The sequence below is a fragment of the Limanda limanda genome, chromosome 4, assembly GCF_963576545.1.
Source record: "Limanda limanda chromosome 4, fLimLim1.1, whole genome shotgun sequence".
Classification (NCBI taxonomy): domain Eukaryota; kingdom Metazoa; phylum Chordata; class Actinopteri; order Pleuronectiformes; family Pleuronectidae; genus Limanda; species Limanda limanda.
In genome coordinates this window covers 6026580-6041789 of record NC_083639.1, presented here as the reverse complement: position 1 = coordinate 6041789, position 15210 = coordinate 6026580, and the positions used below count along the sequence as shown (strand labels likewise).

The window sequence follows — 15210 nt, the reverse complement described above, 5'->3', positions numbered from 1 at the left end:
ATTTTCTTTTCTGCAATATCGATGATATTCCCAACAGCTTTAGCTGCACTATGTGTTTTGTGCTAATTAGCAACATCAGAATGTTACCCTCACAAAGATACCAGTATGCTAGTACGACATTGGTTCTGAAACCCCTGACTTCAGATGGCTTGCCTTGTACCACACCATGACACTTCGTCACTGCATTGAGCAAAACGAGTTCCATAAACCCAGTGCAGCACATTAGTCTTGTTTCAGTACAAAATGTCTAATTTTATCTCTGTTAACCTCATTTAATGACACACAATGTACCCAAGTTGTAGCTTAAGTAAGACTGTCCTGTAGCCCAAATTATCGTCAGCTTTCATTTTCTGAAGAACCAACACGTGTCTTATCAACACATTTCAGTTTTTCTAGTGAGACATTAAATTTCAAACTCACCCTGTACTTGTTTATTTATTATTTGTTTGTCACTAATTAGGAAATAACCATCACGAAAAGAACTTATAAACTAGGTGCAGTACTCAAGTATTTTACTGTAAAATCTTTGCAAATTACTATAAATAAGTCTGTACTAATGGGAGCACATCTGCTGAACCACTTTATTCCAAAAGTGGCTGTGCACGGCGGTTGTTGGCACATGGGACCTACATTAAAAAAAAACCTGCACCATTCGTGACTGCATGTGTCCCTGCCAGCTCCTCTTGTGCCGATGGGAGACGTGGAGGTGCCTGAGCCGTGCAAGTTCAGCTTGTGTGTTCCCGACTCGAGATGAGACCCAGTTTCCTCTGACACAGCCCATCATCTCCAAAGATTTAATTTAATCTCACTCTCCTTCTGCCTTTCTTCTCTTGTATCTAAGGCTCACATCTTTTCTGCCTCGTACTGAAGCAAACTGAGCTGGTTTACCAATAATGCAGTTCAGATTAATATAACAGAAGTCACACTCGCAAAAAAAGGTCTGTCAAATATAAAAATGTATTATATATTTATTTTAGTTTGTAACTGACTTTGTTTTCAAGAGATTATTTGAGCAAATCAGAAGCTTCGGCCAAGCACATCACCTGATTGAATTTTATTTCCACAAACTGTTATATTAAAATCCAGTCACTGATTACTGAGCCGTGGTTTGTGTTGCAGAGGGAGATGAAGGAGCAGCTGACCACCCTGCAGGACAGTGAGAAGGGACACACTGAGGCCCTGCAGCTCCTGCAGAGACAACTCACCGAGACCAAGGTACATTTGTTACACAAAACCGAGACACGTATAACACACAAGGAATATGTGTTTTCATTTGCAGAGCTGGACTAGCACCATTTATTGCCCTGCGGCTGCAACTAAATATCACTGTCCAGCATCGTCTATAAAAAGGCCATGACATTCTTTTAGTGCCTGAGGGGATTCTGCTTTGCCTCACTAACGATCCGAAAATATTCAAAGAGGTGAATCAGAAATGCAGAAAATCTTCTCATTTGAGGATCTGGAGTGACATCCTTAAATCAGTACTTCTACCTCTGTGTTTGACAGGTGCTTTATGAATACAATTCCCTTGCCTTCTTTGCATCGCAAGTGTAGACAGTAATACTCACTTAATAAAACAATTTCATGCAATACAAAGTGTTAAATAAAAACAGGGTCTGTTTAATGTTTGCAGACCTTCAGTCACTGACTATCCGTCTTCCTTTCTAACTGACTGGGACTGACTTTTCAATTGTGACACGTAAATTGGTTTATTGAGCAGCAGTTTAATCTGGACACCTTGTTTTAATCAGCCAACCGGGAGCATTCGCTCAATATGTCAGTCCCTCAACCCCAACACACACACGCACACACACACACACACACACACACACACACACACACACACACACACACACACACACACACACATACACACTTAGAATGATAATACCCGTTGAATTTGGCCTCACAGCAATGGTTTCAAAAGAAAACGTGGTCATACATTTCTGTGCTGCTTCCTGTGACACTGAAGCTATAAACCAGGTGAGGGTGTTGCAGACATCAGGGTTATTTCTCATCGAGGGAGCAAACTCCTGCGTTTTCCTTTTCATACCTGCTGTCAAGGCATCACATCAACACAGTCATCGTTGCAATGGACAGGAAGCTACAGAGCTACAGGAAATGTTTGGAGTTTATTTTTAACTACAATTATCATACAGCTCTTTCTTCACAAATGCACTACTCCCCTTGATCTGTAATTCCAAGATCACACTACCCAACTTTCAAAGTTGTCTAATTGCTGTGAAGTTCAGACTTTAAGACTTGACTCATCACCACTACCTTCCCCATCGTCCTGTGCTCTGAATGGCTGTAGTCGTCACCGACTTGTCTTTATGTTTAGCCGGCTATAAATCAAGTCAAAGTCTGCAACGTGTCAGTTAGCCCCTCCTTTCGCGTCTTTGAAGAGTTTACACACAGCGATTGGCGAAACTGGGATAAATACATGTACATGTGAACTAGGCTTGAATAGACTTGGATGTGTAATATTGCGTGAGCTGGATCTCACCTCTTATACTAAGATTGAGAAGGAAGCATTGGAGCAGCCCAGCTCCTATTTAAAAAAAATTTGCCTTCCTCGCACTCATATTTGAGTGCGGGGTCTCTGTATGCCTGGGAGGATCTCCACCTGAAGCATAGACATTGTGTCCTATTCACATGCCCGCAGGGGATTTGCTCTCCCTGAAGGGTAGACAGCGTCCTGTCTCCAAGGGCTGCAGACTCCCTCTCAGAGCCATCATAGCCTGCTGGGCCAAAGCAGCGGACACGTCAGTGAGACTGATCGCGAGGCTGCTGCAGTCCTCCTCCTCCTCCTCCTCCTCCTCCTCCTCCTCCTCCTCCTCCTCCCCTTTCTCCAGATTTCAGCTCTTTAAGTAGGCAGGAGTGCTGGGACGTAGCCCACCTGAATGTCATCGTTCTCAGGCTTGCAGAGAAATAGTTATGTGAATAGGTTCCCACATACAGAGTGAGAGTGCCTGCCCCCGTCTCTGGGAGAACAGGAGAAAAATGTCTGCTGTTTCAAAGAGATTGATTGAATTTTCAGTGGACGTGTAATTAAACTTGAGATCAAAGTTCCTGAATCCAACTCCTCCTGAAAGGATCAGAGAAGGTGGTGAAATTCCCATCAGGTAATATCATCAGGATTCATTAATCAAAGGTTCATACGCACAAGATTCTTCTGAATTCTTTTTTTTTTTTTTGATCATTGTGACTAGTCATTCATTTTCCCAGTTGCTCTTTGATGAGCAGATCTTTAGTGTGGTTTTGAATGTGTACAAAAACGAGACAAGCAGGGAAAGTCTCAGCAGAATGTCTCAATGAAGTCCAGTGTTTAGCTTTCCTCAGAAGCTTCGAATCAATCGGCTCCTGCTCCTCTCGCGCAATGTTTACAGGGTTTTCGCATCACATCCCTTTGTGCTGTCTCCCAGTCACTCCAACCACTAACACTCAGATGATACATTCTGTAATGTCCAACTTCCCATTCATCTTCTTCAGCTACAAATCACATTCTAGGGCTCTTCAGCTCCCAGTCTGCTGTCCCTTCTGCCCGGCTACCAGTCCCGTTAACACTCACCATCTCTTTGGATTATATCTGTTGCAGTATGCTCTTGTTTGTGTCTCCTCGCAGTAACAGAGTCAAATCTTCTTTATTTTCTATGCTGAAAGTTGTACTTTCACTGAGAGCCACTTGAGATCAATACATATACAAGCTGAATCATTAAATGAATGTTAATCTAATACTACACGATTTAGACCACTTTGTAAGCTCTTGAAATACTAACCCTTGTGTCATTTAAATCCCCAACACACCCTGCTAACTATGGTTATTTCTCAGCCCTGTTATGACAGTTAACCCAGTAAACCCACCTTTGTCTTTCTGCTTCAGTCCTCCGCCAAGAGTCTGCGTGCAACCATCGGCGATGCTTTCGAGAGGCTCCACCGCTTCCTGCGCGAGCGTCAGAAGACCATGCTGGAGGAGCTGGAGATGGACACAGCCCGCAAGCTTTCCGACATCGAGCACAAGATCCAGCGCTACAGTCAGCAGCTGCGTGACGTCAAGGAGGGCATCCAGATCCTGCAGGAGCGCCTCAACGAGTCCGAACGGCACGATTTCCTGGAGGGAGTCGCCGTCACATCTGAGAGGTGCTTCACCGGCCCCGAGCTTTGCAAAAACCATCTCAAACATCATCAATGCGGTCCCATAAGAAGAAAATGGGCTTGGCAAGGAATAAATAGCAATATAACCAAAGATCTATGTATAATGCTCATTGGTGCTAGCAGAAAATAAAGGAGTAAAAATCAGTCTTTGAACTTAAAATAAATAATAATGTGACGAAAAGGCTGATAATTATCAAAATCAACTGAATCTTGACATCATGTTTAGGCCCCAATGTCTAGCCCAAGGTTTCAAACTCTTGTGATCTAAGTGTTATCAACTCAAGTCATTTGTCAAAGCTGGTTCTAACATTAGAATAAATGGGAGTAAAACTGTAATAATGATAGTTCTTGGAAACTCTCCAAATCTGCTTGTGCTAAACACCAGGCTGGTAGCATTTTGTGAAAAGTACAAATTTAAGCAGCCGCATCATTAAGCAGCATTAATCCCTGAACAGATGGAGTGTTAGAAATAAACCAGCTCTAATGTTGAATCAGGGCACAATGTCTTCGATTGACTCACACTGTAGCTGCTTTCAGACCTGCACTGAACTCCGCAAGTGGGCGTGTTGATGATGTTTCTAACACATGACAGACAGAAATCTGAAAAAAATGTAATAAGTACAAAGATCTCAGGATGAAAAAGAGGTGTCATACATGTAGAAGATGCTGGCGAAGGTAGGATACAAGAGCTTTTTTGCTGAGAATAGATGACGGCAGTCTTGATGTGCTATAAAAAAAAAACATGTGATTTCTGCAGTGGAATTTATATTATTATGTCCTGGCTCCTGCGTGTTGTACCCAGACACCACCCCAACGTTTTGCTGTTGTTGTTAACATGTCAGACTCTGACAATCTACAGCTGGGTTCTTCATTTGTGAAAGTTAAACTCCAGATCCAATTTTCTGCACATTTCTTATCTGAAAATGGCTTATATTTTTTTAGTAACTATTTAAACGTATTTAAGCATTTGTAATCCAAAATTGTTGTGACAAATGTATTGGCTGAGAACAAATTGTTTATTTAATTTAATGGCAGAGAAGCTGCGTTTCACGTTTCTTGGCAACAGGTCTAAAAAAGTATGTCAAAATTTGCATTATGGGGTGCTGAGGGGAAAAAAATAATTTCAACAATTTTAGGCTACAATATAAAAAAATTGAAATGGGTAGGATACATACTGTGCTGTTATTATGAGGCTGTGGTTGTGGTAAGCATCTCACTCCAGGATGGCCCACATGTAGTGCACACACACACACAAACACACACACACACACACACCCTCTGATTTATTCATCTATGCTGTTGGAGCTTCATGAAGCAGTTTGTAAGCTGTTTAATGTCTCTAACCGCACAGACACAAACCAGATTAATTACTTGAAGCATCATTTGGGTTGAGTAAGAGGCAGCGTTATTTGGAATAAGCAGCTAATTGGATTTTCGACTTCTATTGATCTGTTTTTTTTCTGTCACAGGATTAAAGGAAAGATACATGAGACCAATCTGACGTACGAAGACTTCCCGACATCCAAGTACATGGGGCCCTTACAGTACACAATATGGAAATCCCTCTTTCAGGACGTTTCACCAGGTACGACACAAGCAGGACAGTTCATATGTCTAAACGTGTAAATATACAGAGTGGAATCTAGTGTAAAGAACTGTGAGGTGTGAAAGGAATAGTTTAGCATTTGATTTGTTTTCGTGCGGACTGTACTGATTCTTAGCAAGCTGCAGTGACTGTGACCTCCCTGTAATACAGATTATACAAACAAGATATATAAAGTGCTGACTAACTAGCTTCAGAGGTGCTAGTATGGTAGTTTTGTTACCTTTGGGCTGTCAGAGATTTGCATTGTGTAATCTCACAGTCAACATATGTCTTTTGACAGCCCCCCCCTTCTGAAGACAATTATGATTGGTTTAAAAAAAATACAGACAAACATTGTAGCATTGCAGAATGATGCGGCCAGGCCATGCTCCAGCCCTGACACAGACCTGTGGGGATAAGTTTGAGTATTCACGACTAATGGTTTCCTGACTAGAGCTTTATATTTAATGGACAGATTTGAGAGTGGAATCAATCTTCTTCACTTTCAGTAAGAGAGAACAAATAGTTTTCAAAGATGTCCAACTCCAGCTTTACAAATAGGTTTATAGTCAAATTTTCTTTCGGTAGCTGAACGTCTCAAACATTTCGCTTTGAGAGAACTAATCGTGCCCTGCATTAAGACTGCTCTGATGTTTTTGAGCTTCTCTCCATCCTCGGATGAGAAATGGTGGTGAGACCTGGAAGGCAGCAATGCCCTTCTTGAGCTGACGGTGTCGAGAGGAGCTCTACTCACTCTGCCCTACAGCCATTATTTTCTCACAGGAGATTGTTTATAATAATGTGCTGAAGAATTTTTCTTCACTCCTTCAGTCAATCCTCCCATTTCAGCTCATTGCCAGCCGAGGGTAGGCAAGACAGCTTTTTGGCCTCCCCTCGAGTGGCTGCCAAACGGAACAATTGGTTACAATCCATCACCAGCGGTTGCCAGAGACGCAACAAAGACATTCCTCCCATCATCGCTCAGCCGTCGCTGTCACCGACGGGTTAGGGGGAATATCTACCAGACAGTGTGGGTTCTCTTTCATGTTCACCAGGAAGAATGGCCTCTCTGCTGATGTGTGTATAGTGGCATGTTTCTCTGCATGGCACAAGGAGGTTTTCAGCTCATGAAATTTTAATGGCTAGATTGTAACAAACACTAGAGATGTCATTGAGTGGAGGAGGCATTGTCCTGTCCGCTGGCCGAGCACCAGACGTTTCACCTTCATTTATCCCACCTAATAAAAAATACAGAGGAACTGGAAAGGTGCCTTTATCCATTATTTATAGCCTTTACTGTTCAGCCTGGTATCTTTACCTTATACTGAATGCTTAGAGCAGACGTGGATGCAAATTCTCTCTCCCTAAAACCACATAACTGCACCAAGGAACAGCCTCCTACCGACCTGGAGTCTGCACAGCGAGCTGCAGCGTCCCCCCCCCCCTCGCTGTAGTTACCTCCTCACTGTATGGTTTGCAGTCTTCACATCATTTAATAGTGCTCACACCAAGCTCCCCTATAAAGCTCAGGAGAGCACTTGTCTGTAAAAGACTGTAGTTTATGCATGAAGGCAAAAACAGATTATAAATAATGTATCGTGGTGTACTCACAGTCTCACTTGTTGCTTAAAGCCCTGTTTTGTTTTCCTGAAATAAGAGTCAAGCTGGAGTTGGGTGTGTTGAACAATAACAAGCAATCCGTCATCGTGTACCACAGGTCATAGCTTTGATCACCTCCTCTAACTCCGGCTGAGTGATATATATATATATATAAACTGTAATGTTTCCACAAGGTTGTTGGTCTTACAGTGTCAGCCACACTACAAAAAACTCACATGGTCTATCTGTACAAACGCTGCCATCACGCACCCAGTCGTTGTTTGGAACTAGTCTGAAAAGTAGTAGTGAGGTATGTTGAAACATGACGGACCAATCATGAATCAGTCTCAGCTGTCAATCATGATGTGTCACCCCACTTTTATAGCAGCATATACGTAATCAAAAACAAAACTTGAACCTGAAACGACAGAAAACATTTGTGAGAAGAATGTATTTGATTTGCATTTTGACATTTTTTGGGTGGGTTCATGTCCAATCCACTAAAATTGAGGAGGCTGTGTTTATGCCAATACTGCAGCCAGCCCGTCACCTGGTGGCAGTCAAGACTTTATACAGTCGATGGTCCAATGCATGAATAAAGAAATAGAGTGGAGTACTGAGTAACGATTACAAAATGAAAAAAAAAATCATTATCATTGTCTTTTTAGTCTGGATAATACCTGGAGACTGTTGGTAGTAGGTTGTTCAAATAGAAACTGTCAACAGTGAGGTCATGTAGAGTAACCTGGGAGTTGTGACACACATCGACACACACTCCTCCTTTGTGTTACTGGTAATGAAACCTAGACCTGACTTGACTTGAACCTTCTCTGGGTCTGTCAGCTGCCTAGAACCTCAGGAGCTGAGTCTTTTTTCATTCATTGATTTTATTCCCCCACTGTAGTGAAATACATTACAAAGTGTATTGTGAAACCAAACTGCTTATTGTAATGCATCATTAAGGCAGTGATCATTTCACAACAAACAACTGTGAGAGATTTGAGCAGCTACCTGTGGAGATTATTCTCAAACTACTTGCAGCAGGTAACACTTATAGAAATGGAGCACACAAAAAAACACACAAGGGATATTTTTGGTACCCTGATCAATAAATTCGATAAAATGGTAGCTGCTGTTGCAGACTTCAAAATGTGCTTTAATTTGTTCCCTTTACGATGGAGGAGCGTCAAACAAATATTCATCCTCAGTGCTATCCTTGTCTGAACATATAAACTACAGTATATACATTCAGACAGTGTCCTTTGTTTTTATCAGCTTCCTGTGATTTATAACCCTGACCTCACTTCTGCTGAGAAGTGGCCGAGCTGCCAGGATGTGTTTACTGCCTCAGCACAAAACTGTACACGGCAACTATAAATCAAAATCAGGGGCTAAGAGTGACGCTGCAGTCTTCTGTTTTCTGTTTGTCCAAGCTGATTGATCTAGTTTCGTTCTACCTGTATACACATGTCCTGTTTATCTCAGCCGATTTTTGTCTCTCCCCTGCGTTAAATGTAAAAGTAAATGCTGAGTCTCAGAGCTAAAGCTGTCTCTTCCCTCCTCTCCCTTTTCTCACCTCCCTCAGTGCCAGCAGCGTTGACCCTCGATCACATCACAGCCCACCAAAGACTGATCCTCTCAGATGACTGTACCATCGTGGCCTACGGGAATCTCCATCCGCAACCGCTGCAGGATTCCCCGCGCCGCTTTGATGTGGAAGTGTCTGTTCTTGGCGCTGAGGGCTTTGCCTCGGGTGTCCATTACTGGGAGGTGATGGTGTCGGAGAAGACCCAGTGGATGATTGGTGTGGCCAACGAGACGGTCAGTCGCAAGGGCAGCATCCAGATCCAGCCCACCCGTGGCTTCTACTGCATTGTCATGCACGACGGGAACCAGTACAGTGCCTGCACCGAGCCCTGGACCCGTCTCAACGTCAAGAGCAAGCTGGAGAAGGTGGGCGTGTACTTGGACTACCCGAAAGGCCTGCTCATCTTTTACAATGCAGACGACATGTCCTGGCTCTACACCTACCGAGATAAATTCCCCACCAAGGTCTTCCCCTATTTCAGCCCCGGCCAAAGCCACGCTAACGGCAAGAATGTGCAACCGTTACGAATCAACACTGTTCGCCTATAGGAGCGACACACTTGTGATTGTCCTCAGAGATGTTTCCATCCTGAACTTGCAGGACTTGTGTAGGAAAAAAGTTTAAGAAGTGTTTAATTGGGTGTTTGACATGTTTATTCCTTTAAGTTCTGTGTTAAGAATTGTGCTTGATGTTGCTCTTAAAACCCACGCTGTTGTTTTCTTTGTGACTTGAAACGACTGTACGGTAAAGGCCTGCATTTGAGCCTCATTCCACATCTTTCATTGAAAAGGTGACATGAAATGGTGAGAGAAAGGGGCCCCTGGGCTCCTCTGGGGTCTGTGGCAGCGTGTTTAAAAACAAGTGATTTCCACTCTTACCGTGGCTGTCCCAGGCCCGACTTGCACACTCCCAGGGGGCACCACTCCCCTTATCTAGCTCCAGGCTCGTCAGAGTTGAAGTCCCCTCTCTGTCCAGGCACCCGTCTTCTCTGTGCTGTACAGTTGGCTTTGCTTTGTTTGTGGAATGTGATTGACAGTAGTCTGCTCTTTTTTCCTATCTTTGCCTTTTGTTTGGCGTTCGCCCTGAACTTGTCAAGTCTGTCTGCACTTTTTTTTACTTCCATCCGAGACGATGATCTATGATGCATTCACATGTGTCTGTTCTTTCATTCTATGTGCACCAGCGGCTCTCCATATCACCTAACACATATCATATGAATGATAAAGTAGTTCATAGGCTGCCCACCCCTGACCCTGTCTCAGTCCTACCCACACGTGATGGTAAGGTACGTTTGGAGGTGGTTCAGAAATGTGCTGCTATTGAATAAGTTCTTAAATATTTGTACATATTGTAACAATGGTGAAAAGGATTAAGTCTATCTTCATGCTGGCTCATGTTTAAGTTTCCCCTTTTTGCCCAGAACCCACATTCTATTCCGACACTTATCCTTTTTTTTTTTTTGTTCACTTAAATGATAAATTTAAGCAATTTTCTGCCACCAGCCTTTAATGTTTGATCATTTAATCTTTGACTCAAAAGAATACTAAATACTCATCGTCTGGGTATTTGAGGCAGAGACCCCTGGTTGTAAGATTCTGAAACGTTAAAGATCAAATATTGCTTTAAAAAAAAGCTGCAGAGACCAACTGTTCACTATTATTTCAAATCATTTCATTTGTCTTAATGTCATATGGCTGTCTGTTTTACGATGTGGCAATTTTCAGTGAACAGTTGGATGGAGGAATGGACTGTTGGTTGGATGAATGGTTGATGGACTTTATCCCGACTGTGTAATCCTGGGATTCCCGTGGCTGTTGCTACGTTACATAATGATCAAATAGCTGATAATTCCTCTGTGGCTCACTCATGTTTATTTCTCTCCCCCCCACAGCCCTCAAACGCTCTTGTTTGTCATCATTTGTAAACAAGTCCTGCAGAATCTGCCCTAAGAGGCTCCTGTCCCTCAGCCAAATCCAGCATACTGAGAGATATATGTGTGTGTGTGTGTGTCTTTGGGGGTCTGTGGGTGGGCGTGTGCACAGTGTGTTTGAGTTGCCAGCTTCAACTGTTATTTTTAAATCCCTCAGCATATACCCATGAAGTGGCCAAAAATACTTCTGAAATGCTGAAATCAGATTGAATTTAACACATTTTCTGAATGAACAGTCACCTTTCCTTCGCCACTGTACATCTTTACATTATGTGTATGTATAGTCTGTGTTGTCCACTTTAAAGAAAATTGGGCAGTGCCCTCGTTTCTGTAGGATCTTATTCCGGTATGTGCAGTATGATGCAAACTGGGGTCAAACTGTGAGCATGTGCAAAGGATTTCAGGTCTTTGCTTTAACTTGCACAGATCTGCAAGAGCCCTTGAGTTGCTTAGGAAAGAAGTAACATGCTGAGTAAAACTGGTGAGTTACTGGGAATTACTCAGCAAATCTGTCCATTTCAGTTGGTTAGGATTTATTTATGAATGTGGGGTTTAGACAATCAGGACACTGTTCTGTTATTTTATCCTTGATCAATCTGTTGTGATCTAAAATGTTGTTTGAAAGTAATTTCCAACCAGCTGGGCTCATGCAGGTTAGAACACATTTTGACGCCAGTTTTCTGTGTTGCAGACCTTAGTGTGGTCGGCTTCATCAAGATTTTATGTTTTAATATCAAGAAGGAGATTATTGTGAGATGGTGGCGGGTTACTGGTGCTGCAGGTGGGTAAAATGATTTTGATGATGGTAATTATATATGATTGAAATGATGATTGTGTCTTTTGATGATGGCCGCTGGGCACCCATCATCGTGTGAACACACTCTGGTGTGCTTCTGCTGCTGGAGGTTTGTGGGAAATGTTTTGATGTACAATAAATTACTGAGAAACTCAGACAATCTCTTCAACTTTTTTCCTGTTTTTGATGCGCAGAAAAAAAGTGGGGCATTACCAGTAGATAAAAAAAATTCTGCTCTCCAAATTCCTTTTACAGATTACTGATCCCACATCAGTGCATTCCTTTTCTCAAATCTGGGCACTCCTCTGAGTGGAAATAACTGGAATTAATTTGAGTAACGTGAGCTGGATAATAATGTGGCTTGAAAAACTACATTAGCTGTAGCCTCAGACAGTATATAAAACATGGACATGTCTGCTGAATAAGTCATGAACCGAACTAAAGACATGTTAAACAGATTTTTCCCAAAGATTGTTTCCATCATCTTAGGTCGTATCAAACACACTCTGGCTCTAAGTCAAAACCACAAGATGGCAGCACCCATTAAACGACAAAGAAAATGTATTTAATATTAAATGCGGAAGTCTCACCTGATACTAGATCAGTATGAGATACCTAACATCTCCAGATCAGTTTTGGAGTGTTGTTGATATATCTCTAGTTTCCAACCCAGGTGTTTAAACACTAAAGTTTTTTTTAAATAAAAAAAAAATTTCTTCTCTTAACCTCTCTCTCATATAATACTACATTGTTTTACATCTTCAAGCTTCAAACATTTTCCAAACAACACACAATCAGCAGCCGTAGTAGAGGTTGAGCTGAATGCTAACACCAGCATGATAAATTCTAACAATGGCAACATGTTGACATGTGTCAGGTAAATCTTAAAATAGCAAATAAGCATGCTAAAAACTGGTAATTGATTAGCAATAAAGAGCTAAGGCTAGAGTCCTGCACCAGCGAGTACCGGACAGGTCACCTGCAAAGAAATTAACAGGTAAAAAGTTACTTTTGTCCTTCACTTCCACCTGAACACCTATCACTACAGACGGTGAACCAGCTAGAAGTCAAAATAGATCAATGTATCACAAAACTAGCTTGCGTTAAATATATTCTCAGGGGCTTAGCATGTATAGCATAGCAGTTGTTATGTCGTTGTTGAAAATGCTGTGAAAAGTCCAATAGTGCGTTATAATGCAATAAAAATGTATAAATGTCTAAACGATAACATTGGTATACTCTACTGTCACTCAAGAGTATGACCTTATTCAAAAACAGAAAATGCTCCTAACATAGCAGTTCTTATTCAGGTTATCGGCTTAATCTGGTTAATATGAGAATATCTGTGTAACCGTAGTCGTTGAGAGCAAAGCTGTGCACAGACTGACACTGCAGAGCTAGAAACCTGTTACCTAAACATATTTTAGTTGAGATGTTCCAAACTCTCAGATCTGCTAATCTCTCCACCAGGGAAGTGGGAGGTTTTGCACTGTCTTTTGTTACTTCTCCTTTTTTTTTGGCAGAGGCCGAGGCCCGGGCGTGTGTCATGATGAATAAGAAAGATGTCTGCCGGTGTTAAGTGTTCCCTCACTGCGGGTGAGTCACAACCCATCCTCTTCATTTGCCAGCTGTGGCACGTCTGAATAACCAGTCGCTATGCGTGGAGGAGAAATCGCTTGAAATCGGTTTGAAATCACGATCAAAAGTGAACATCTGAGTCATCCTCTGGTGCTGCTGTGTGTGAGGCTTTGTATCTCGCTGCTCTATTATTTCACACTCCAGAGTCATTGAGTCTTGTTGCATCAGGATTACAGCTGCTCCATAACCAACTAAAGTTTGGAGCTGAGTCCCACATCTATCCACAGCAGACCCTCGGGACAAGTGGCTTCATATTTTCAGTTTTGATTCCGGCTGGCTCCTGTGATAGAGACAGTTTTGTCCAAGGAGAAGGTGTCCGTCCTGTAATCGAGAGTCTTACCCGAGGGGAAAGTGTCCATTAAATCCTCACTGAGCTCTCCTTTGAGAGACCCGTATCTGATTCCAGGCTGATGTGGCCCTCCTGAGGCGAGTGGAACGTTTTTAATCTTGTAAGTGATGGAAAAAAGAAATGAAGGCTCAGTTATAGAAGAAGATCTGCAGCTATAATTCTGCTAAAGCATGAAAAGATCTACCACCCCTTTATATTGTACATGTTTTATAATAGGTTAAATATCACTTGAAGAACATTATTATACATTACAATTATGTTTTTTAATCTCCATTAATATACTGCCCACAGTTTGAAAAAAAGGCACATGTTTTCATTTTAGGTTCATGTCACCAAACTGTTCACAGTGTTACCAAGCAATCTGATGCATTATTAGGACAATATTCTACTGCAGGAAGTTGTGCTAACAAGACAGAGTGGTTGTTCATGGCTTCATCCAGCCAGATAATGACCCCAAACTCTGGAACTCTCCAGATTCAAACCACATGGAGCAGGTTTCAGATTAATTGAAGCGAAAGTGAAAGTAAAGCAACCTGCAATTGCAAATATAATTCTGAACATCTGCTGAAGTGCTCGGTAGACATTAACAACTATGTCTCCATTGTAGAAATAGCCCTGTCAGAGTGTTCGGCTGCTGGATCAGTAAATGTAATGACAATTAATGATTTTAGATTCAATGATTTAATAGTGTGAATTTTTTTTCTTGTTTGTACGTTGCCCCTGTGATGGGGGTGTACCCCCCTCTTACCCTATGTCAACTGGGATGTAGATCATTTTATGGATGGACAGATTCCATGATCTATTTAAAGATTAATTTCTTTACTTTTGTATAATACATTTTTTATGCTTTAATTTCAGAAACACACTGTCATCGACTGTTTTGATCAATAATGGATTATATTAATTAAGGTAATGTCTTTGTTCCATATCTTCATGATGTGACAGGTTACTTTTCTCTTTAATTTAAAATATATATAATTGCGTTTGGACTGCTGGTATTTGTGTGTGCTTGTCTGTGTGTGTGTTTGTGTGTGTGTGAACCTTTTTCAGTATTAACACTGACCTTTGTCAGGACAGGTGGACCTCACCGGGACCAAAGCCTGGTCCTAATGAGCCTAAACATAATTTTCTAAGCTCCTGGATGAGATAAGGATGAAGATGTGAATTGTGCTTAGATTACAGTTAAGGTTTGGCATGAATGGAATGGAAGGCGATCGCAAAGTCCAAGGATAGCTGAACAAACTTAAAAAGCCAGGCAATTCAACACCATTAGGAAGCAATGTATTTCAACTTGTATTGGCCTTTGACCTTAACATTCACAGAGCACAGTTCCTGCTCTGAACAGATACTAATGACTGAGGAAACTTACAGAAACTGAGATATTTCCCTTTCATGTCATCGTGGCCTAATTTGACATAAAGTCCTCAAAGACACAGAAAAGCACAGCGCTCATTAAACTTTGATCTGTTCTCGCACTCGTCAGTGGAACATGTCTGGTTACAGTTGTGAGGCAATACTTTGCCTATGGATACATCAGGGATCATCTGACTTAAAAGGAAATGGAAAAAAG

The 15210-nt window shown here is 41.9% G+C and overlaps 1 protein-coding gene across 1 annotated transcript in view; it reads left to right on the top strand.

Annotated features, from left to right (window-relative positions):
• Positions 1 to 11807, top strand: part of trim62.1 (tripartite motif containing 62, tandem duplicate 1) — a 34611-nt gene extending 22804 nt beyond the window's left edge. The window contains exons 3-6 of the mRNA XM_061070507.1: positions 1120 to 1215; positions 3884 to 4140; positions 5625 to 5740; positions 8925 to 11807. Coding sequence (XP_060926490.1) covers positions 1120 to 1215; positions 3884 to 4140; positions 5625 to 5740; positions 8925 to 9475 — 1020 coding nt within the window. The 3' untranslated portion in view covers positions 9476 to 11807. The remainder of the gene's footprint in view (positions 1 to 1119; positions 1216 to 3883; positions 4141 to 5624; positions 5741 to 8924) is intronic.
• The last annotated feature ends 3403 nt before the right edge of the window (positions 11808 to 15210 follow it).